Source organism: Erpetoichthys calabaricus, chromosome 5 (assembly GCF_900747795.2).
Source record: "Erpetoichthys calabaricus chromosome 5, fErpCal1.3, whole genome shotgun sequence".
Lineage (NCBI taxonomy): Eukaryota > Metazoa > Chordata > Cladistia > Polypteriformes > Polypteridae > Erpetoichthys > Erpetoichthys calabaricus.
In genome coordinates this window covers 125,421,084-125,446,612 of record NC_041398.2, presented here as the reverse complement: position 1 = coordinate 125,446,612, position 25,529 = coordinate 125,421,084, and the positions used below count along the sequence as shown (strand labels likewise).

General features: G+C 35.8%; 1 protein-coding gene across 1 annotated transcript in view; it reads left to right on the top strand.

Annotated features, from left to right (window-relative positions):
• Positions 1 to 18,712, top strand: part of tbc1d19 (TBC1 domain family, member 19) — a 168,427-nt gene extending 149,715 nt beyond the window's left edge. Inside the window, exons 18-21 of the mRNA XM_028802001.2 lie at positions 32 to 123; positions 11,749 to 11,864; positions 15,779 to 15,849; positions 16,899 to 18,712. Of these exons, the coding sequence (XP_028657834.1) occupies positions 32 to 123; positions 11,749 to 11,864; positions 15,779 to 15,849; positions 16,899 to 16,973 (354 nt within the window). The 3' untranslated portion in view covers positions 16,974 to 18,712. The remainder of the gene's footprint in view (positions 1 to 31; positions 124 to 11,748; positions 11,865 to 15,778; positions 15,850 to 16,898) is intronic.
• Positions 18,713 to 25,529: the final 6,817 nt, after the last annotated feature.

Below are 25,529 nucleotides of genomic sequence, written 5' to 3'. Positions count from 1 at the left end.
ATAAAAAGTATTCTCTTGTGCTGTTTTTCAGGGAATTGTGTCTTTGTGCCTGCAGTTTGAAACCCTCCTTCAGACTCATCTTCCCCAGCTCTTCTATCACCTGCATGAAATTTCAGCACAACCGTAAGTGATATCCCAGATATATCATTTTTTTTATGTTTTTCATAATGTTGAAACCATGTAAAATGTACAGGAGGAGATTCCTTACGCATAATCCTCGATGGTGAGGTAGTTAAAGGTTTTCATTCTCACTATCCTTTTAAATAAAGATTTTTGCTTCCTATTGCATAACATTTTGAGTCCTGCTGAGTTCAACTTAGGTTCACAGGCTGCCAGTTCCTGTCCCAATAACATTAGGCATAAAAGAGTCCTTGATGAGGCAGCAGTCCATTGCTGGGCTCACTCATGTATACACTCACACTGGGCAAGTTAAGAGTCTGCAAATCATCTAACCAGCATGTTCTTGGGAATATAGAAGAAAAAAAATGGATTGTCTGAAGGAAAACTCTCACATACACACACACACTGAGAGAATGAGCAGACAGGGCTTGGCTTCTGAACCGGATACATGAGGCCAACCACTGTGCCAGCATCCTACCTGTCTTTTATTACATGGCAGCTGGAATTAAGTAGTTCCTGCACTTGTTAGGTGAATTGAAAATGCCCCTGCATTAAGTTTCAATTTCCCATAATAATAAAAAAAAAACTGGAAAATGTATGACATCTTCTTGATAATACTTTAAGAATTGCATTCCATTTGAACAGTTGCTGAAAACAGTTAAGTAATTTAAAGACTCAATTTAGCCGTTTTTTTTATTTCCCCGATGTCTGTCACTTATCTGTCACAACTCTGCCTGGTTTTTCCTTCTTACAAGCCACCCACTGATTTTCTTAACCCATTATTTTGATAAAAGCCATACATGAGCACAGAGGCTAAATAAAAAGACAGTAAGTGTTCACATTGTGATAAAATTCAATCATTCTGCATCTTCAAACAAGCACTCTAATTAAGCGTAAGAGTTCAGTTGTAAAGAGTAATTGACCTTTAAATAAAACATGCGTTGTACTTTGGCTCTCCATGACTGAGAATGAGTATTGAAAAACTAAGAGATAATAATTAAAGTTCAGGCTCACTGCAGTACATAAAGAGTCTCAGAATTCAGTAGTAGAATTGAGCACACCTTGTACTGGAGATTCTGAAGACATCCATTACATGACATTTTAATTCAAAATTTGACGTTATGGAGAGCAAACACTTGTCCAGGAATGGAATGTTTTAAATGATAAACTATAATTGTAAAGCATACATCTTTTATACAACATAATTTCTGACCTCTATTTGTTATAATCCCATTAGATATAAGAGTGCTTTCATTCATCAGTCCATCCAGATGGTGACGATAATAGTGCCTATACTGGCTTATGCACATAAACTAACTCACACTGGGCGAGTTTAGAGTATCCAATTACCTAATTTTTCAGTTGAAATATCCAAATGAAAACATAACATGTAAATATATGTTTCCTGCTGCAATAAATAAAAAGTTAAACATAGATACTAAGATAACAATTTTACACTGTTTTAACAATATCAACTTATACCACTAAATAAAATGATAATATGTACTCTTTTGCCATCTAGTGGTTATAATTTTTATGTGCACATCACGGTAAATTAACTTTATACAACCATAACCAGAAGAGAGAGAGACAGAGAGAGACATGAATGGCACTATTTCATATATAGCGTGGACTCTAGGTGAAGCCAGTAAGCCCCAATCACCCGACACAACTGCCAAAGACACAGTTCCAAGTTAAAATGATTTTATAACAGTACCTTGACAGGCTTTTAGGTCAGTCCACACAGTATAATCTAATAAGTCAAATGCATCCATCCACCTCCACAGTGAGTGCTGTCCTCTTCTTCCTGACTCTGACTCCCTGACAAAGACAAGGTGGCTTCTATTATCCCGGACCCGGGAGCATTTCTAGTGCCACAACATTACACTTTGGAAGTACATCTGGGCCAGGTGGAAGCCCCTCAAACTATGGACAACATTCCCCTGCACCGCCTCCTGGCGGTATCCAAGTATCCCAAAAGGGCTGACCATTCAAGCTACAACTTCCACCATGCTCTGCAGGTGTACAAATGGGAGCTTCACCAAATGAATACTGCCACCCCATGTATCAAGGGAATTTATGACCCCAGGAAGCAGACAACCTCTGTCTTTCCACTATGATCTCCCGATAGAAAAGGTACTAATAACCAACCCGGCTAGAATATCCATTTTCTTTCCTCATGGTGTCCTGGTCGGGTATGCAGTTGCCCTATATGATAGCTGGAATGCCTGTACATCTGCTATGGCACTCACAATAGATATACTGTATCTATACTTATGATGAGCCTGCTGAGTTTTGTTTGTTTTTAAATTTACAGTATATAAATGTAAAGGTGAATTATGTACTCTGTCATGTTGATCTCATTTTACCTTCTTTTTCTATCCTGGTTAGCTCCAGTTTGTCCTCCTCTCTCAAGGCAGAAGTAGACACCTTTGTGTGAAATCTTCCATTTCTTGGAGATCTGTCACATGGAATAATCTTCACTTTGCAAAACAATAATAGCCTGAAGCTCATTTTGAGAAAGTTGTTTTGTTTTGGCCATTTTCAAAACTCAGAATTGTACTTCGTTTTTTGAACAGAATTACAGGTTTCAGTTGTGCTTATAAAGGCTTCTCTAATAACCATTTAGCTTTTAAACATAATTAATTAAGGAAGAGCTAGGAGAGTTAACTATTAGGGCACTGCAGTATTGACTGCTGAAAATGGGGCTTTGCTGTCTATGTGAATAATAAATGAATACATTTGTCAATTCAAGTAGCAATAGCTATTATAAACACTAGTAGTGCCTAGGCTATTTTTTAATTAATTTAATGGTATCTTAATAAAAAAAGTATTCATTTCTATCAAAAACACAAAAATTTCCCCGGAATTGGAACCTTTTGAACTGTAGTATATTTAATAACTTTGCTTGCTGATGACCATCTAAAGTGAGGCCTCATATGTGCTCTGTAAAACTGTATTATTCTTTAGCGCTTATTAAAACCATGGGTGATTTTAAATCCTTTAAGTGAATGATAAGCAGCTTCATATTTTCCCAAAGGATCTTGTATTACTTAGATAAGAAGAGGCAGAAAAAAATGTAGTGAATCCAACTAAAAGCTTCTCTGTTTCATGTAACACGATATTGAGTTTTGGATGCATTGTTTATTGCTCCACCCATATATACTGTATTTTAATTCTTTAAGTGAAACATTTTGGTTAGACTTTAATTTAGGTACTGCAAAAATACATCTATTACTCATTTACTCAAATGTAACAAGACCTTAACAAAGGCTTCTTTTGGTCTTTGTAACACTCAAATATCAATAGATAGGTTATTCATCTCTGTGCAGTGTGGCATATTGGCATGATGGTAAAATTGCTTCTTAATATGAAGGATTCAATGTTTTTTTTATACTAAGTACAGTATGTAATATCAAGAGAAATGTGTCTGAGTTAAGCCACCTCAGGCCTCCCCAAAATGAAATTTTGTTACCAGGTCACGTTGCAGAGATAATTGAACACTTTACTGATGCTTTGTATGTGTTATGAAGACCCAAAGAAGACTTTGTTAAGGTCTTGTTACATAAGAGTAAATAAGTAATAGATGCATTTTCGCAGTACCTAATATAAAGGGTTATCAGCAGTTTTATTAATTATATGTTGTTTGGTCTCTCTTGAAGGTCTACATCACCAATTTTCAGAAGTTTTTTAAATGCTATAATGTAGTTTCATATTTCATTATGAATAGAAAAATGGTGGGAAATTGATGTAATACTAAATGACACTAAGTGGTCATTTAGGAATTAGTCAATATTTCTCCACTGCTGTGTTAAACTCTCAGTCTTAATCTAATCTTCTAACTGTTTAAAGTTCACTTGATGGCCACTTTATTAGGTACATCTGCCTAGTATCTGATAGGAGCCACTTTGCCTATCAGAGCAGCCTTGATTCAACATAGTGCTGGAAACATTCTTTACAGGTTTTGATTCATACTGACTTTATTACCATCACACAATTCCTGCAATTTTATTTTATTTTTTTGGCCACATGTTCATCCTGTGAAACATACATTTCCACCTCATTCAAAATACATTCAAAATACAGGTAAAATTCTGTTACAACGAATATCTTTACAACGAAGTTTCATTACAACAAAGCATTTTTATGGTCCCGACAGTTTTCCCCATATGACACGACTCTATAGAAATCTCGTTACTACGAAGTACATTCAGCAGATGCTTTCATTACAATAAGGTGACCTTGAAATGTTTGAATGAATCATCCACAGAGCAGTTAGTTCTGTGGTCGCAGCTCATTTGAGCACAACGATCCCCAAACAGAAACATTGTAAAAAAAATTACTTTCTTCTGACTTTCCTCGTACAGTTTTTTTGCTATTTTGTTTTTGGTGGTTTTCAGTTACACCTTTTGCTTATTGCTCATCAACATTTGAAAAACATCCATTGGAATTTATCTCATTGTCACCCTCTTATAGAAACAGCAGACACGAAAAAACGATAACAGTTCATATTAGAAAAAAAAAACTTTAAATTTTTGCAACTCTCAATTGCGACAAGAAGAAAAAAGATGTTGCCAGTGAATTCGGAATTTCACCATTAAAACTGTCAACTTTCTTGAAAGACAGAGCAAAAAAAGAAAAAAAATCTCAAGTTGCAAATGTATGCGAACTGCTGCAATTGAAGGTGCCGAAAAAGCAGTTTTTATGTGGTTCAGTGATGCTCGTTCAAGAAACTATTAATGCGGCACTCATTCAAGAAAATGTGAGGTTTGGGACCTTCCCCAACTGGACAACACACCGAAGAGCGTCCCGAAGTACGATCACCACGTCTGTGGAAGACTGTTTATCTGTTGCCAGGGCAACAGCAGGCTCACAGCTCTGATGCGGCTCTGCACTGAAGCAAACTGAAAAGATCTCGATGGTTGATGCAAGGAACATTGTAAATTCAGGGAACAGTATTACTTGGCCACTAACCTGGTCACAACCCTGTTTGATTGCTGTGTCTGTTTATAGGAGAATTGCACATCCCGCTACAATAAATAACCGTGCTATTCCTGTTTCAAGCGGAATAAAGCTGGTTTTGCTAAAGTACTGAGACTCAGCCTTGTGTTTTGGGGTGTAAAACTGAGACTTATAATGCGACCACGATCTTTTAGGATTCGCTTCTGTGGATCTTCACTGCAGCAATTTGAGCCTGCTGTTGCCATGCCTCGGCACCAGACAAACAATCTTTCACAGACGCAACAATTACGTTTTAGGACGCACTTCAGCATGATGTTCCCATTTGGTGTTGTGGGGCGGAGGGCAGGGGATATGAAGAAGAACAAAAGGATGATTCAGCTTCTGATTGATAACTGTGTTGCCCACAACATGCTTCCACATTTAGATAATGTTCGCGTTGAATTCCTCCCACCCAATTGCACAGAATTGCTTCAGCCATTGATTTTGGGCATCATTCGCACCCTGAAAATGTATTATCACAAGGAAATGCTGAGAAAAATTTTCGTCAGCATAACTTGTAGACAGGAGGAGATTAAAATTAACACGAAATAAGCTATTGAAATGGTTGCAAACTCCTGGACACAAGTTAAAGAAAGTACTATAGCAACAAATACAGAATCTCATTACAACAAAATTTTCATTATAACAAAAAATTTTTAAATCCCTGGCACTTCGTTGTAACGGAATTGTACCTGTAGTTGAGATTTGGCACCTGGAAAGGCTATTAGAGTTTATCTGAGTTAGTTGGCCATTGCATTTCTCACCAGCTTTAGAGAGTATTTCAAATTCTGTAAACAGAGCCCATCCCTTGAAAAGAAAGAACTTAAAATTCTTAGCATTTCATCCCACATTCCAAAGATGTACATGCTGTAAGTTAACTGACAATTCCTAATTGCCCTTTATTAGTAAATGTTGTAGTATAGCATATAGACATCACGAGAGGAGGAAACCAAAAGTGGGATGATAGACAAGAAGGTGGAAATTGTGGGCAGAGAATGAAACAATAAAGTGATAAGAATACTTAAAAGACAGGAGATCTCTTTTTATTCAGGAACACGACCAATGTGATTTGGTCCTGTGACGGGCAGTTGTCCTGTCTATAGCTGGTTCTTGCCTTGCACTCCCAAGGCCATAAAATTGGGTTAAGTGAGTTTGTTGATGTGGAGATGGATTATACTGTATTATTCATCAATAAAACCAATGCTATTATAGCAAATAAGAATTCTGAAATTTTGCTTTTACAGTTTAATTCTCATTTGTGAATTAACAGTTGTGAATTTCCCATTGGGATTAATAAAGTATCTATCTATCTATCTATCTATCTATCTATCTATCTATCTATCTATCTATCTATCTATCTATCTATCTATCTATCTATCTATCTATCTATCTATCTATCTATCTATCTATCTAAAAACATTAGTAAGATACACAACCCACAACTGCTGTAATGCTGGAACAATCAACAGATAACAACATATGCTACATTTATATGCTATGGAAATTTTCAGAATTACCACGTGTGATGTTCACAATACCACTCCATCATGTTTGTATAAATTTCAGATTTTATGTGATAAATATGAGATTACTTTTGATTTGCTCCTCCATGTGGTAAAAAACTTTGACTTATAGGTATTGTGAAAAGTTAAACATGCATATATTGCATCACTCCAAATATAGCATGAACACAAAAATGTGAAGACACAAGAGGACAATGAAAAAAGTCTCAATGATGGTCCCATCTAAGTTGGTAAAAAAGGGTTGTTGGGGCAATCTGCATAAGGTGACGCTTCACAATCATAATGTTTAGTTTTACTTTATGTAGAAGAACCATTTGTCAATAAGTTATTCCATAATTGAACACCGGCTTCCGGGTGTTGTGTTGATTAAGTACTCCAGAGACAGGAAGTGATATGACTTGTGGCAGTAGTCTCAGAAGTGATGTCAGTATGTCAGTCATCTTGCGACAGCTCCTCTTCCACTCTATGAATCTTGATTTCTGCTGCGACATACGGAAAGTAGGGCAGAATTTGATGTCAATAACATGAAAGCATGGACCTATCCTGACTTGTATAAAAACAAATAAAAAATGAAATGATTCAACGTTATCGTCATTGTACAGGTACAACAAAATGTATTTATCGCATACCCCTTGGGGTCAGAGCACAGGGTCAGCTATTGTACAGCTCCCCTGGAGCAATTGCAGGTTAAGGGTGTTGCTCAAGGGCCCAACGGAGTAGAGTTCCTTCTGGCAGTAATAGGATTCAAACTGGCAACTGTAGAAACAGTTCAGGTTGATGGTGATGGTGTAATGGTGTGGGGTATTTTCTTTGCATACTGTGGACCTCTTAGTGCCAACTGAGCATTGTTTAAATGCTACAGCCTACCTTAGTATTGTTGCTGACCATGTCTATCACTTTATGACCGCAGTGTACCCATCTTCCGATGGCTACTTCCAGCAGGATAACGTACCATATCACAAAGATGAAATCATCACAAACTGGTTTGTTGAACATGACAATGAGTGCAATGTACACAAATTGCCTCCACAGTCACCAGATCTCAATCCAATAGAGCACCTTTAGGATGTGGTGGAACAGGAGATTCGCATCATGGATGTGCAGCTGACAAATCTGCAGCAACTGTGTGATGCTATCATGTTAAAATGGACCAAAATCCCTGAGGAATGTTTCTAGCATCTTGTTGAATCTATGCCACAAAGACTAATGGCAGTTCTGAAGGCAAAAGGGGTCCAACCCAGTTCTATCAAGGTGAACCTAATAAAGTGGACAGTGAGTGTGTGTGTGTGAGTATGTATATGTATAGTGAAGAAATGAGAGACACAAAAAACAGATTAAGGTTGGAGGAATTCCCCATATAATATTTCTGGCTCTTGAGCTATCAATTGCGACTGATAATGCGGTGAAATGGTGCATAGGCATACAAAAGACAACAAGACAATCTTCATACAGGCTTTTTATGAGGTAGTGGCAGGAAGTACATTGACGGAGGAAATGGCTGACGTGCAGAGGAGGCTACGGAGATGACGTCATCATCAGGGGCCTGAAATGAGGTCATCAAAGTGGGACCAGAGGTGAAGTCAGTGGTGTAAATGGGGAAGCGAACTCTTCTATGAAGCACTGGTGGACTTCCGAAAGACTTGATTCTTATTTCTCTGTTTTCCTGGTAAGAAAGGGAGAGAGGCATTAGTACTTCATGCCATATCCCCATCTTTTGTTCTTTTGCACACCAGCAGGCCTGTTGGTTGTCCCCTAATCAAGTGTGTGTGAGACAATATATATATATATATTCTGCCCGTCTTTGAAGGTGGTCCTCAAATGAACGCTGGCTTCCAGTGTTTCAGTTCTTTGTATAAATGCCAGGGGTAGTACTCCTGTGAGCTTGAACGAAAATGATGTTAGTGACCATCAGTGGTGTCCTCCTCCACTATAAAAGCAAAGAGGGAAAATTAGTCCACAGTTGTTTCACTCTTTTTTCCTTCTCTTGGATTCTTACTTTAAGAGAACACTTAAAAACAGTTTGCAGACTTGCGTGTCTGACAATATATGTATATTGCACATGAATGAGGTATTATTTGAATGGGGTAACAGGTTAGTGAGTTTATCAGAATAACAAAGTGAATGGGAGATGGGAATTAAACCATTGACCTTGTGGTTTACAATCCAGTGCCTTAGCTGCAATGACAAATTTCATGGGAGCACTGTACTTTTAAAAGTATAGAAATTTATCAACACATTAGCATTTGCCACATCACAGGTGATCATTATTATAGACATCTTTAAATTCAAGACTGAATTTGCTAAACTTAATTCAAACATCTCTTTCATTTAAATACTGATAACATTTGCAGTTAGTTGGACATGCATTCATTCTTCATAACTTAACAAGGCAAAATGATTAACTAACAAAAAGGTTGGTTTTGAATCAATTTCCAAACCTACAACTTTTCACAGATGAGCCTACAATGTTCTGCTTCAAGTATAATATTCATCTTGAGTCATCAACAATAATGTTTAAAAAAAATCACCACTCAAGTCTCAAACTTAAAAAACACAGGCCTTTTACAAAATGTAAAACTTAATCCATCACATCTTGAAAACGTATTTGTAAGTCTACAAGCAATGACAATGCTCTCCTTGACTGATAGGTTGAGAGAACAGGGAATGGAGAGATGTGCTCTAGTGGTACTATTTTGCAATTAATGCAAATGATGTAAACCAAATGCATATTGGAAAAGAAATATATGTTAAAGGAATGACAGTCAGCTTGTTCCTCAGTGGCTCAGTCACTTCTAGTGTTTCAACACATTCCCCACTTGTACCTCTAATGGGACATTAGAGAAGCAAAATGGGGCATCTTCTCCATTTGGGAACAACTATATGGTGCACTGTTTTTATGGGCCCTTTCACTTTTCTTGCCTATTGCTATTTTCATCTGAAGTCCAAGCAAACCCAACACCACCACCGAATTCTGTTTGGCTATTAATAGATTAGCCCATTGATTGCAGTCATGGCTTTTTCATTACTTCAGCACTGTAGAGACAGACAACTGTTGTATATGGTTTTAAGAATTCTGTTAACCAGCTATTTTTCTGAGCAAAATGTGTACAAAATGGGACTCAGAACCAGTTATAAGACATCATCAAGCGATAGCATGTCAGTGTACCATAAATGTGATACAATAACTGTCCTATTAATATTTGGACATAAAAAAGGTCTAATCTCATGCATTTCCATATCACTATCTGTTATGTCAGTTATAGCTATAGCATTTGAGGTTCCTGTCCAAACTAGAAAGGTGATAATCTGTTCATGAATAACACAGTTAAGACTTTATTTGCAGATTTTTTTTGTTTTATGTTTGTTTTAGTTATTAATTCTTTTAGTGTTTTAACCACAACTGGTAAGCTCTGGAGCTCCGCCGCCGTGGGATGTGGTGTGATGGGAAGGTAACATCACTTCAAGAGAAGCCCACTGAATCGACAAACTAATTAAAGGGGCAGGCTCAGTTATGGGAAGCACTCTGGAGCCCCTGGAGCTTGTAGCAAAGGAGAGAACAGAACAAAACAAAACTGAGTGCCATTATGAACAATGCTACACGCCCTCTCTCTGACACACCAACATGGAGTATTTTCAGCTAGCTAACCATTCAGCAAACTCTACTAGGGCTCCTTTGTACCAACAGCAATACACCTTTGTACTTCCTCACTTACCTTTAGTCAAATTAGAATTTTTTTTTCTGTTTGGAATTCTGGTATGTTTTAGAGGGAGGTTGTTGTTGCCTGTTATAATATTTATTTATTGACATTCTCTAAAGCTAAATTTACCCATTGGAACAAATAAAGCTTTGCCTGCCTGCCTGCCTGCCTGCCTGCCTGCCTGTCTATCTATCTATCTATCTATCTATCTATCTATCTATCTATCTATCTATCTATCTATCTATCTATCTATCTATCTATCTATCTATCTATCTATCTATCTATCTGTCTGTCTGTCTGTCTGTCTGTCTGTCTGTCTGTCTGTCTGTCTGTCTGTCTGTCTGTCTGTCTGTCATTTTTGAAAAGTGTTGCTGTCATATATTATGCTGCCAGGGATTGGACCGACATATTAAAAGGTCAAGTTGTTTCTCTCTCTCAGACTCATTATGCCAAACTTAAATGCATTTTTATAAAGAGATGTTTTAGCTAAATGTTTGCTTATTAGGATAATATGTATGCAGAAATAAATAAAACTATGCACAAATAAATAAAAATAGCAGGCATATACGACATTAAAGATCTTGAGAAGGATAGCAATTATTCAGGTCATACATTGTTAGTATGATCTAACACACAGACACTTAACACAGAGGGCAGTTTAGCAATGCTAAAGAGAAAAGTAGAAATGGGCATACATGATTATGAGAAATTTACATTAGGAACCTAACCAGTTATGGCTATAACCCATATTTTCTCTCACTCTAAGAAAACAATTTATTATAAATCATAGATATTCAAATTTGAATCCTCCAGTGCAGCAGTCCTCTCTTTAGCGGTCTCATATTTTATAAGCTACTGGAATCAAGGGTGTATTCCATCTAATTTGTTGCTGTGGCACAATTGTGCAAACATCATCAAATTCAGTTAATTACATTGTTTACCATTTGGCAAATATTGATATGGAATACAATATTAAGTTCCAGCTGTCTGATGTGTATTTACTGTGTATATCCACCTTTCCCAAGGCAAATTTGAAAGAGACATCACAATTGTAACTATAAATTGAGATTAACTGAAAACCCCCAAATAAAATCAAATAAACACTTTCATGTTGTTTGGACTATTGTCATATAGGCCATCAGCAGTTTCAAATGGTATGAGTTCTTACTTGGCCTGTAAATTGTGTCTTTAAACTCAATTTTATTATGATGAAATTATAAAACTGAAGGAAAAAAACTTTTGAAGTGTATCAAACTAGTATTTTTCAACATTCTTCACTTAATGCAAAACAAAGCAAGTGATATTTCTGGGTAATTCTGGCACAGTCCTAGCATGTGTAGTATTTTCGTTGAATGTTGGATTTTCTAATAATTGCCTAATCTGGTATTCTCTTGTGTTTATTTCAGATTGCGTATTGCATTCAAATGGATGGTGCGAGTGTTTTCAGGTTATCTAGCTACTGATCAGCTTTTGCTGCTGTGGGACCGAATACTTGGATACAATTCTCTTGAAATTATTGCCGGTAATATGTATTTCTTGATTAAACCTCAGTATGTATGGTGTGTGCCTGTATTCAGTATAAATATACACAGTATAATGATTTACCACAACAGTTTAAAAATCTCATAATTAATGGGAGGCTATTACTTTTGACCTACAGTTTGGACTTTTTTTTCCCCACACACTAACAATAAAGTCTGTGATTAAGAACTTTTAATGTTAATTTTAGTGAAGGACACTGCTAATTAGAGTTTACCTTGATTAGAAGGTGAAAACTAAGAAACAGACTAAGGAGCTGAATGTGAGCTTTAGGAGTCTTGGAGGGTCCTTTGATGATTGCCACAATTGTGGAACTAGTGTTTAGCTTTAAGGTATTAGGGATCCATATGACAAGGATTTCTCACAGTGTTTCAACCCCAGTTTTCTTGTTAAGAAGGCTCAGCAGCATTTGACTTTTTTGTGAGGAGGCTTAAAAGGTCAATGTATCTCTGAATCCTCACTAAATTCTATTAGATAGATAGATACTTTATTAATCCCGAGGGGAAATTCACATTAAGTTAAATTAAATTCAAGGGGAAATTGTGTGCCTATTTCTAAAAGTGTTTTAAATTAATTGACCTAGGCCTGCATCTCTGTTTAAAAGGGTGAACACAAATTCACCATAATGAGAAAATTATAATGGACCTCATTTGGTTTTTCTAAAACTGTTGTAGGAATCACACAGTCACTGGCTTTATACCCATGTACCATTCCAAAAAATGTTGTGGTGTTAAAAAAAGAAATAAAAAACGAGTCAGTTTTTCGGACATAACTAGAATGACATATGTTCTTCACGAGATGTTTTATTTCTAAAAAAAAAAATACATAAAACACCGAATTCATACAGTCATGTGAAAAAGTAAATATATCTCATGAAACGCCTTTTCTCTTTTTTAACATACACTATATGGTCAAATGCACTATATGTGGAAACCTCTGTAAATTACTGAGCTCCTGTGTTTCAGTCGTACCCATTGCTAATAGGTGTATAAAATCAAGCACATAGCCATGCAATCTCCTTTAACAAACATTAGCAGTAGAATGGATCACACTGAAGAGTTCAGTGACTTGTCTTATTATACCAACTTTGCCACAATTAAGTATGTGAAATTTCTGCTCAGCTATATCTGCCCCGGCCAATTGCAAGTGCTATTATTGGGACGTGGAAGCATCTAGGAGCAACACTTTTGATGCGTTGATTTATAATTTGATGAGAGATGTGCAGGTTATAGAGAGGTTATAGTTAAAGTATGAAATACTCATGTTGGGCCATATCTAAAAGGCATGTATTTTACCAGCTAACTGTGAACCAGTAAAACAAAACCACATATATTCTGTCACCCTCCTGTCTTTATGGGAGCTTGTTTTAGTTTTGTAGTTTTAAACTTGGTCTTATACAACCCCAAGTTTTTAAAAAGTTGTTCTGTTGATGCAAAAGAGTGCTATCTTCCACAAGGTGTGAAGGAGCTGTACTTTATTTATTTTACCAGTTAGTGATATTACAGTTTCTCTTAGGTACCAAATGTAATTCTCAGGTATGTATGACATATAAACCCTTTCAGGGTAACGTGTCTAGATCTGTCTGTGGCATTACTTTGGACATTGGGTGTTTTATATCGTTCCCTCTTAAGTTTTCTACTCAGTTCGTTAAACTATCACATTTACAGATATCTGGAGGTCATGGGTTACCCTTAAAGAAACAAACTCATTGTTCAATAGAGCATCCTCATGACACCAGTTATAACTTTGTTTTGGGTATATCTCCCAAAACGTATAATCATGCAAACAGCATTTGGGCAGTGTTCTTGCTGAGGTTGGCAATAATTATTTTATACATTGATTGCCCTGGCTCTTTAACCCTTTGGTTACACGTCCGTCCTCCAGCAGCATGATTCTGGGACTTATACTTTGGTAAATCCCTCTGCAACCATTTTTAGGTGAAACAAATAAAATACTAAAGCACCCGTGGCCATTGTTATACAGTATCTGTTTTCCAGTCTGTCTGTCTGACTCTCAGTTGACCAGTTTTGTTGAAATTTGGTTCACTGATTCTTCAGGGACATACAGTATGTTGGGAGAGTTCCATTTTTATTTTCAAGCTGTACCTCCATTTAAAAAGCATTGGCAAATTTTCTAAATAGTATATCTTCAAACAGAGAAAGGCTATATTTGACATCAAAAATGTTTTCTGCTTCAAATTTACTTTGAGTGAAGTTATTACAGCTTGTATAGATTCCTCTTTTACTTGACCAATAACCTTTTCCAACATCAAAACAAATTTCCTGTGGAAGTTACTGAAAAACCAGCAGAGTTGTGAGCGCGGCCAGGAGCTCATTGTCACCTGTAAGCAGGTGGCTGGAAATTTGAGCTGTCCCATGGATACTTCTTTAAAAAAAAGTTTATATTTAAGAAAGGACAACAGTTAGACATCGTCTTAGCAACTAACAATAGTATGCCAATCTATGCAATTTTTACATGACTTGAGTTCTAGTATCTGCGGTGGGCTAGCGCCCTGCCCGGGGTTTGTTTCCTGCCTTGCGCCCTGTGTTGGCTGGGTTTGACTCCGGCGGACCCCCGTGACCCTGTGGTTGGGATGTAGCGGGTTGGATAATGAATGGATGGATGAGTTTTAGTATGGTATTTATGAAAGCTGTTTCAGCCATCACAAGCCTATTGAGGCTTTTTTTTTTTAACTACAGGATATTGTTAAATTATATTAAAAAACATATACTTTACCGACTCTGCTTATACATGTAATTACATTTTATTATCATCATATTTTTATATTATCAATATATTTTTAATATAACTACTCAAATATTTAATAAAAAGTGATATATACATCTTTAATGAAGTAAATAAACAAAAATTCTCCAAATTTCTTAACCAAGTCCCTGAACATACCTGAATTCTATGTGTACATTTTGCTAACTTGCTTACATATATAACAACATTAAATCTACCTGCCTAATATTGTGTAGGTCACCCCCATGCTGCCAAAATAGATCTGTCCCTTTAAGACATGGACTCCATAAGATCTGTGAAGATGTCCTGTGGTATCTGGCACCAAGACGTTTGCATTAGATCCTTTAAGTCCTATAAGTTGTGATGTTATACCTGAATGGATCAGACTTGTTTTTCCAGAACATCTCATAGTTGCTTAATTGGATTGCAATCTAGGGAACTGGTAGGTCAAGTCAACACCCTGAACCTTTTGTCACATTCCTCAAACCATTCCTGAAAAATATGTGGTTTGGCAAGGCATATTAACGCCCCACAAGACCTACTATTTTGGAGATGCTTTGACCCAGTAGTCTAGCCATCATAATTTGGCCCTTGTCAAGTCGCTCAGATCCTTGCGCTTGCCCATTTTTCCTACTTCCAATTCATCACCTTCAAGAACTGACTGTTCACTTGCTGCCTAATAATATCCCACCCAATGACAGGTGCCATTGTAACAAGATAATCAATGTTATTCACTTCACTTCTTTTAATGTTATGAATGATTGGTTTATATGCAACTTAATTGCAATGTAAAATTATATATTATACTGCGTATGCAAAACCTTTGAACTAATATCATTTTTATTTTTCAATTAACAACGTATATTCCATTTTAGAAAGTCATCTTGTAATCTGTACTCAGGCTGGACTATTAAACAAAATGTTTTGCCTTAATTTGCTGGATCAAAGACTGTTTTAATGAGTCTGTTGTATGTGTTTAGTTTTACTTTAAATAAAGTGTGACTCAGAAAACAGTTTGGGAAGTAAAAATTGTTTTATTTTTTAATGCTAATATAGTTTGTAAGAATCTGCACTCATGATTTTGTAGCTCTATGGTTCTACTTAGCTGTGGTTAGTAGGTCAGCAGTTAAGGTTTTGTGTGGTATTTTTCAGTACTAGCAGCTGCCGTGTTTGCTTTCCGAGCAGAGAATCTGATGGAGGTGACATCACTGGCTGCAGCTGAAGTAAGTATTTGTTACAGTCAAGTGCAGATTGAAATAGTGTCTGTCAATTTGCCAGCCTGAGAAATTTAATCTTCTTATGCCTTCATATGCATGTCTTGAAAGTTTAAGACTTTCAAAGTTAATCTAATTGATACATACTTTATTCAAGAAAAAACAACGTTTTATAATTAAGGGAGTAATTAAATTATTTGTAGTGTTCTGAGTACATATCATGATATACAGTTTATTTTTAGGTATGGATACCCCATAACACATTCCTTTGGTAAACCTGCTTCATTTTTCTAAACTTAAAAATGTTTGGCTAAGTAGTATAAGTAATGTGTTTCATATCTTATCTAAAGTATTCCAAAGAGAAGTTATTTAGTCAATTTGTTAAACTGCACATACCATATCAAAGCCTAAAACATAATGTGCAGTCTACCAAAAGTGGTAGCAAAATAAGAGCATAATATCACATATATCTTTGTAGATTTAGGGAAAAAAAAAGATATCTCTTGGTACATCCGGCAAATGATTGAAGAAATAATAGGCATAATTAAACAGATTCAGATGTTATAATAAAAGTAAATTTCACAAAGATTGACAGTAGGAGGAACCCTCAGTACTGGTTAATCCAGACTTGCTTGCTGGCGTCAGATTTAATTGGTTTTAAACCCTAGTCAGACATTATTTGCTTGCTCATGTACCATCAAGTTCACTGGAAAAGGTGTCATAACATACCTTTATTTTTAGCTTGGGCAGGGTGAAATATTAGACTCTTTCTGTAAACATGATAGGTCACTAAATTTAATCTAAACCAGAAGGCCAAGAAGGGGTACAGTACATTTATAAAATGAATGTATAAAGAGCCACTAGGCTCTGGTAATATATTTACATTAGGCCACTTTGAATTGGGGAACATTCTTAAAAAAACACAAATAGAACCATTATGTGTCTTACTGAATACACAAAAATGTTTATTTTGTTAAAATAAAAAGTAATCTTTCCTCCTATGTGGAGTAACCATAAGGCTTATACTATGTAATATAATATTTTATTCCCTGAAACAGGCTGTACTTGCTGACCTTTCAACTCTGAAGGTTATTCCTCTACTTCAGATCTTCCTGTTTGCAACTGTCACGTAAGAAGCCATAGAACAACTGATGCCATAAAATATTTCATCGGGTGGTCAGATGGTTTTATATGTTATAAGCCTTTATTCATTCTGAAATATTGATATTTACAGTATGGTTATATGTGCAGCTATTTGTAAGTTCTCACAATAATGCTGTATACACATCATTTAATAATTTTGTTGCACAAGATGCAATTCATGCTGCATTAAGCAAACTTCTGATAATGTTATATTAAGAGACGTGTGCATGAGATTGCTTGTGAACAGTGCATGCATTGATGTAGACTCTCATGATAGTTAGATTAATGCTGTTTTCAAAATGTAGAGATCATGTTTTTGCCAAGCATATCTTGTCAGCCAATGATTGTGTTCACTACAGTGCAATAATATTAAATAGAATGTTCAATTTTCCACATTCATCCCCTTTGCAAACAGAAAACCTAAACTATGAGATTTTACACAGTTTTATCAGTGTCTGGTGTGCAATCATGTTTACCCCTTTAAACCAAAATAACTGATGTCAGGCTTTCTTTTTTATGCTCCTATGTGTGCTTTAAAGTTGCACTCATATAAGGCGTAAATGATGGCCTTTGTTACCACAAATCTATTAAAATACTAGGAAACACTTTGTGAAATTTATTGGATCACTTCAAAGGCTTCAGAAAAGCTGTTGAGGGTGGTATATAGTAGAAGAAATTTTTGATTGGGAAAAGGTTCTTTATAAAAGTGATTAGAATTGAAAGCTAGAATTCCAAAGCAATTTCAAATAATGCAACAGATAAAATCTCAAGTACAAATTTCATATAAAACGGTCATTTCTGTGTTTGTTGTGAGATGCCTTACAGTCCTGCATAGAAAGTGAAAAGGAAGTGCTAGATGCCGTCTAGCTTAATCGATCTTCCTCCATCATTTCTTTATCTTCAGTTTACAAATTATCAAGCTAAAGACTATTTTCCATGGCCTGATGGTCTATTATGATAAACACTTTATATAAAAGACAGCTGCCAAAGAGAAATGATTATCTGCTTTATTCCCCCTGATAATTTTTTAATAAACAAGCGTGCCATGTGTCACAGATTTTTCACTTGACAAAATACATTTTGCCTTGTCCAGTACAGTTTTTTTTTCCAGGACACAGCTTGAAAGTCTTTCTTCATTGAAACAGGGAAGTTTTCATTTGCTTTTGAAAATAATGTTTTTTTTTTTATATATATAACTTCTAAATTCTTGCATAAGGGTCTTAAAGTTCAATTTTAATTTTCAACTATATGTATTGCAAATTTTTGTAATTTTAGATGAGTTCCTTTTTAACACTAATTTGAAATTATTATCATCGCTATGATCATTGTTGTTGTTATTTGGGTGGAATGGGGAGATTAAACTACTATCTGTAACTTTATTTATATTTTTATTTAATCTGTAATTGACAGAAGATGACATTGACATTAATTTTTTATTTAGAAATTGTGTTATATTTTATTTTTATAATTATCTGCATTCATGTTCTTGCCATAATGTATCAATATAACCTAAAATAATGTTTGATTTTGTAAATATATATTTAATTGTTTAACATGAACTTCTACTGTATACATTCCTTTGCCTTATATTGAAATCAGAATACTTTATTGGCAATATGTAAGGACTGTTTTGAGCAAAATGTAACAACAATAATGAATAGGTTGAGAAATATTGTAACTTAATACAGCTGTAAAATTCCTCATGTAATTAAAAGAACAGTGGGTAATAGGAGTTCATGTCACGATTTTGTAGCAACAAGAAATAACATCTTCATTTTATATAGCACCTTTAATTGTGAACACCTAATTACTATCTTTTACAGAAACAACCCAGCTGTTTCCTTCAACCAGAACACAGACAGACTGTCTTTCGCACAACCCAGTCAGTAATTCATTCCACTTACCATCTTGTGCTTTCCTGTCTTTTCACCCTTAAGACATGAGAACACTTTATCTGCCTTGGAAAATTCCGAAATAACATTTACAGTTTCACCAGTTCACCAGATCTCTTCTGGTTGGACACATCCCTGTCCCATCACTAAGACACCACTTGACCTTTAAAAAAAGGAGAAGTTGTAAAACTATTTCACCTGTTACCAAACATATATATTATATATATATATATATATGGCTAAGTCAGTTAATGATCGGGTTGGGTGTACAATTTATTTATTATGAACATATTCTTCTTAAGTTTGCATATGCTGGATTTATGTCCAAGTGTCTGTTGATGGTGTTCTCATTTGATAGCCAAGATTCGGCCAGCTCTCTGGCACTTTTAGTACTGGCCTTAAATTTTACTTGTACATTGTCCCAGTTAAATGTATGTCCTGTTGATTTAGTATGCGTGTAGATCAATGAAAGTGAGTCCTTTCTTCTGACGGCGTTGCGATGTTCCTGTATACGTGTTGCGATTCTTTTTGTACACCCAATACCCCCCCCCATCACACTGACTTAGCTACCCCCCCCCCCCCCCCAACCTCCTCTACATAATGTTTTGCTATATATTGCCTTTGATTCTTGTAAGTCTAAGCATTATCCTCTGATGAAGACCCCGGGCAGGGGTTGAAAGCTCAGGAATAAAAAGTACTTTATGATACGTGATTCATTTTTTCTCCCTTTGTGGATCTCCAGCTGCAAATATGCAAACCATATCACAGAGCTTCTCTTCCATATATATATATATATATATATATATATATATATATATATATATATATATATATATATATATATATATATAGTGGTGCAGATGGCCAGGACACCTTCATAATGGAAGGACTGGGGTAGAGCATGTGCACAGTGCATTATCTCCCCCGGATTGCAGCAGAGTCTCAGGTTCCCACAGGGCACACTGGGACTTGGGGTTTGCAGACTCAGCTCTAATGGGTTCTGTGAGTGCCGCCAGGGAGTGCTGCGGGGACTGCAGAGCCCTATTTTGTTGGGCTTCCGTCTCACCTGGAAGTGCTTATATCATTATATACATATATAATATAAAATGTCTGTCTGTTTCCTATACAATCCAACACCCTTTGACCAATCTGGATCAAATTTTGCATTATTACTTTCTAGGATCATACGGACAAGATAGACTCCTTTGGAACCTCAAATTTTGACCCAGGAGGAGTCTCAGTTTTTTTTTTTCCCCAGTGTGCTACGGTTTGCATACCAGTATCACCTGCTGGCTTAGAGAAACTGAAACAGACTGAAGCCAGACTAGCAGACAAAATAACCAGAGCTTAATGTTACTTACCCAAGTAACACTGCATGCTGCTTCTATCTACTGTAATATAATAAGTAGTATCAATGTGATTTTGCAGGGGGGGTGTTGGATGAGTCTTGATTGAGACTGAAAGTGCAGCACAACATAAAGAAGAATCAAAGGGCTGTTGTTTAACTCCTGCTTTGTTGGCTTTTCTTCATAATTTAAGCACTACAAACTGTCCCCCTTGAACTAAGAGGACAAGTCAGAAGTGACAGCATTCATGGTTACAACCCACAATTTCCACACTTCTGGAATCCAGCTGGATTCCAAATTCTCAACTTACTAGAGCATAGACATTTATAGAGAGGCAGTGTGAATGAGAGTTTTGTTTTTTTTAAACTCTCCTTCTAGAACCCTGAACAGAACCTTCACTTTCATCATTAATCAAACACTGATGGGTCTAGAGCATGGCACAGTGGTGCAGTGGTTAGCTTTGCTGTCTCACTGATCCAACATCCTGGATTTAGCTCTCAAACCCACTCATTGCTGATCTAATGTTTGTACATTCTTCTCTTATCTGTGTGGGTTTTACTTCAGAAACTCTAGATTTTGTCCTGCATCCCCAAAGACATTCTGCTTAGATTGATAGAGGATTCTAAACTGTAGTTTAAAGCATGAGTTGGTTCCTGCCCTGAACCCAGGGTTTCTGGGATATGCTTCAGGCCCCCATGACCTAAAAATGGATTAAGTGGCTTTTAGAATGTAATGTTACGTTAATTGCCTATAAATCTCTGCTCACATGTTATGCCTATTTTGTCTTAGAAACAATTGTTTTCATCTCCCAGAAGAAAATGTTCTACACAATGGCCAACATGCGTATCTTATGATATTTGGCTTTAGTAAGTATTCTGAGTTGGTAATCAAGGTGAGAAGCCCCACTAACAAAGTAAACAATGGCTGAAATCTGTGTGTCTCAATTTAAGTTTGACTTTCTTGTGTATGGGGCTACAAAGTAAAGGAATCATTTTCTATTATAGAGAAAATTCTATGTACTACTGTATTGGTTTTAATTAACCTTGAATGTTGTTTTGTTATTATTCTGTACATATTGATTAAAGTAACTTAGGATATTAACATATTTCCTATCATTAAATTATGCTGTTAAGAAGTACAAAATTATTCTAAACCTTTATGCTGACTCTTGGATTTTCAAAATGCAGATACTTGGTGGATTTTCTGTTGTGATGGTAGATGAATATAACACTTTTTCTTCATAAATATTGATTTAGCAGAAATAACCTAAAGTTTTTCTTACTGTTTCACTTTTGTCTTGTTCACATGATTTGAACATATTTTGTATTTATTAAATGACAACTTCTACATTTTTGTGCAACCATATCCCTATTAATAGCCCTGTGCTCTACAGGAGGATGAATACATGTATCTTAATGTTGTACGTTGCAAAAGGTCCTAGAAAGCAATGATAGGCACTCTAAAGACAGCGACAAAGAGCAAGACCTCCAATTAGGTAGAGGAGAGCAGCAGTACACAGAGCATGAGAAACTGAGTGTAAAACTGTCCAGTTCTAGGTGTCTGGATCTATGAAGCAGCCTTCAATTAATAAAGTATACTGGAACAGCAGACCTGTATAAGGCTAATTATTGTGGCCAACATTACTATCTACGTTGACTTACACAATGAAGATGCTTTAAAGTTCTTTATTTCGTATTTTTTCTTAAATTGAATCAAAGTCTGGTTATAAGATTTGCTGAGGGTCACACGGTGAGTCATAGGTGACGGCTGGACTGGTAAACCTTAGCCACTATGCCACACCGTAACTGCAACCTATAATTATATTGACTTCACTCATACTAATACTTAATAAATAAATGAATAAATTAGCTACCAGACTATAATGGAAGACTGCGGTGGGCTGGCGCCCTGCCCAGGGATTTGTTCCTCCCTTACACCCTGTGTTGGCTGGGTTTGGCTCCAGCAGACCCCCGTGAACCTGTGTTTGGATATAGCGGGTTGGGGAATGAATGACTGACTGACTGACTGACTATAGTGGAAGGAATTACTTGTCATTTATATTAAAATGTATTTATTTAACAGTTTTAATCCACTGATTTAAAAATCATATGTGAAGTACACACTAAGTAAATCAAATTTCAGAGAAAACATATGTTGTTTAAATGTACAAATGAAAAAAAACACTACAGCTGATTAAAGCATAGAAATTGCAAACATGACTCAGGTGTTTGTTAAAGTCAGACCTTGCATTGAAAAATTTAATTAATGGAAAACTGGCAAACAGGTGTAATGCTTTATTACTTATTTTTACTGATAAATGTTTAAAACATAAAATTTAAAACAGCCAAGCAATATTACAAACTTTGCAGCAGTACTAATGGTGTGTAAATACAGCACTAACTGATAATAGTGAAACAAATCTGTAGAAAAGCACAAAATCATTGAAAGTGGTGACTAAGTATGAATTTTGCTGTACTATGCTTCATCATTATTGACAGATGCTACTTATTTATCCATGGCAAAACTAGTATTGGCAAAGAAATGTATGTCACTAGTTTAAAATTAATTGAAATTCCTTTCAAAAGAAAAATTATTGGATTTTATGTGCTTGTTTATATGTGTGGTTTCTTGTAAGTCAAGACTGTTGTAACTGAATATTTACAGTACATGTGTGTTTGTGTGTGTGCATATACTGTATATATACTGTGTATACTGTTCATACATATATATATGTTTATATATATATATATATATATATACATTATATACATTATATATATATATATATAATATATATATATATATATATATATATAGTTAATTAAGCAAAGGACATGTAAAGGAATGCAATGTATGATCTTATGAGACTCGTCACATCAAGCTCACCCTCTGTTCACTCTTCTTGACTTTGGTTAGTCAACACCAGTACTACCAAAATTCATAAATGTTATCTGGAAATGGTGAGATGCATAAACATTAGAGTCTTACCTTTAAGAGTTACTGAAAATGTTTTAGTCTGTTTGAACTGAATTGGTTTAAACTGGTGTACCTGATCCATGAGGACATGGATGGAATATGCAAGCAGTGAGATATGAAAATCTGGCCTCAGCTCTAACAAATGTACCAGAATGCTCTCAGAGAAAGTTATAGAAAAAAATAAAGAGAAAACTAGATTAGTCAAAAAATATTTACAGAGGTCATGTACCATAAAGTAAAAAAGGGAGTTGGTGGGGGGGGTTATAGGCATGACATCTATTGGTTAATAATTAAAATGTAAAAATAAATAGAAATGTCGATACAAAAGAACTAAAGCAAATCCAAGAAAATCCTTTTAATTCAGCCTATCTACAGTTAAATTATTTTATTATGTAAAATAAATCCCATATAATGGTCTCTGGTGTAGTTATTTTTATTGGTTTCTACTCCAGGTCTACTCAGAGATTGCTTGGGCAGGTGCTCAAATGTGAATAATAAGTCACACCCAGATTTCACATAATGACAACCTACTGTACACACACACTCATTCAAGCCTATCACGCAGAGAAGGGCAACACCCTGGTTGTAGAGCTCAAGTCATTTATGGTAGCCATAAATGTTATGCTTCAGAACTTGGTGAATCATAGGTTGACACCACATATTGAGAATGACATCTGGGAGTTTGGCACTGGGCTGAGCAATAGTTACCCCAGTCTCTCGTCATTCTTCATTTTTAGGTAAGGAGTAAAGTCTGAGAATTATCATTTTCTGTTAATGTGTATGTCACAGGTCCTGAAATATTTTGTTTGCCCACTCAAATGACTCAACACCTACAGATGTGTAGCAGTACATCTGCTGAGGAGTGCAGCATTTGCTGTTTACCCTTCATCACTATGCTGCCCTGCTTACAAGAAGCAATCGACAGATGCATTCCAACAAGAAGCATCTTCCTACACAAACATTCATGTAATGTTATCTGTGAACTGAGTCACTTCAAGAAAAAGACTTCAGAGCAATGATGAGTCAACTTCTTCACTGAAATGGATTAAAGCTGCCCTTTGATAGTCCATCTCAATTGACAATAACTTTGTGAACTACTGTATATAGTATCTTTCAGGAAACATTATGATTAGTCCTTATATCTTACAACCTCACAGTCCTGGGTTCAAACACTGGCCCAGTCACTAGATCTGCATGTCCTCATCAACATTCTCATAGGTTTTCCACTGGTATATTTTTTTCCTGATATTGATTAGGTTAACTGGTGACATGATTTTTTGTTACAAAGTTTTTATTACATACTGTAAATCTGCAAATACAAGTTATGCTATATAAATGCAAAGAATTATTATTATTATTATTATGGTATATCAAACATAACCATGAACACATTAATACAATATAAAAACGCCAATCCCATGGCACTCACCCCACCTTACTACTTTTCACCAGACCTAATTTAAAGGATTGCTGTTTTATATTCACAGAAGTAAAGGGGAGAAGTGAGAGAAATCTGAGGCAGATCAGGTTAGACTCACTTGAAAACCAGGATGAGGAGCTTTCAGGAGATTCCAGCCAGCACCAAACAGTTCTCAAGGTAAATGCCCTGAAATTTATTTCCAAATCAGGTATGGCCACTCCATTGGTGACATGAGTTACTCAAAAAACGGAAGAGAAAAAAGTTACCTTTCATGTTTAATTGATTTATTAGCATAAATAAATAAATAAATGAAAGAAGAAGTAAATCAAGAAAACAAATTCTTGTTTCTGCTCAATATGTAACAAACAAAATAAGAGCTAAATACTTCAGTACTTAACCAAACAAGAAAAGAAGTTAAGTTCACTAATGCCACAGTAATAGCGAGTGTCCAGAAGGTGATTGAATAGACCTCTCAGGTAACTGTGGCCGCAAATGACCCCTGGAAAAAAATAGCCAAAAATTTTACATTTTTTTCCAACAGGAAAAAATGTTATGACATGTAACAGAAACGTGTAAATGTCAAAATGTCAGCATAATTACAGGTCTTGTATCCACTGCTGTACTAATGCGGATTTAGTACATGTCCTTCATGTAATGTTTTGAAACAGTCACCAATGCCCTTTACATTTAGAGATTTATTGAATGATTCAAAAGAATTGCAAAAATAAAGGCAGGAGAAAATAATGGAACAAAAATAAGTTTTGCTGGTGTGGTCACCAGGGGGCGCACCAGCTCCTCAAACCCGAAACAGACAGACACAGGAACAAGTCCAGCAACACACAAGGCTTTATTTTCAAGGCGGAAATGCTATTCCTTCATTCCCCACCAATGCACATTATAAAGCACAGTATA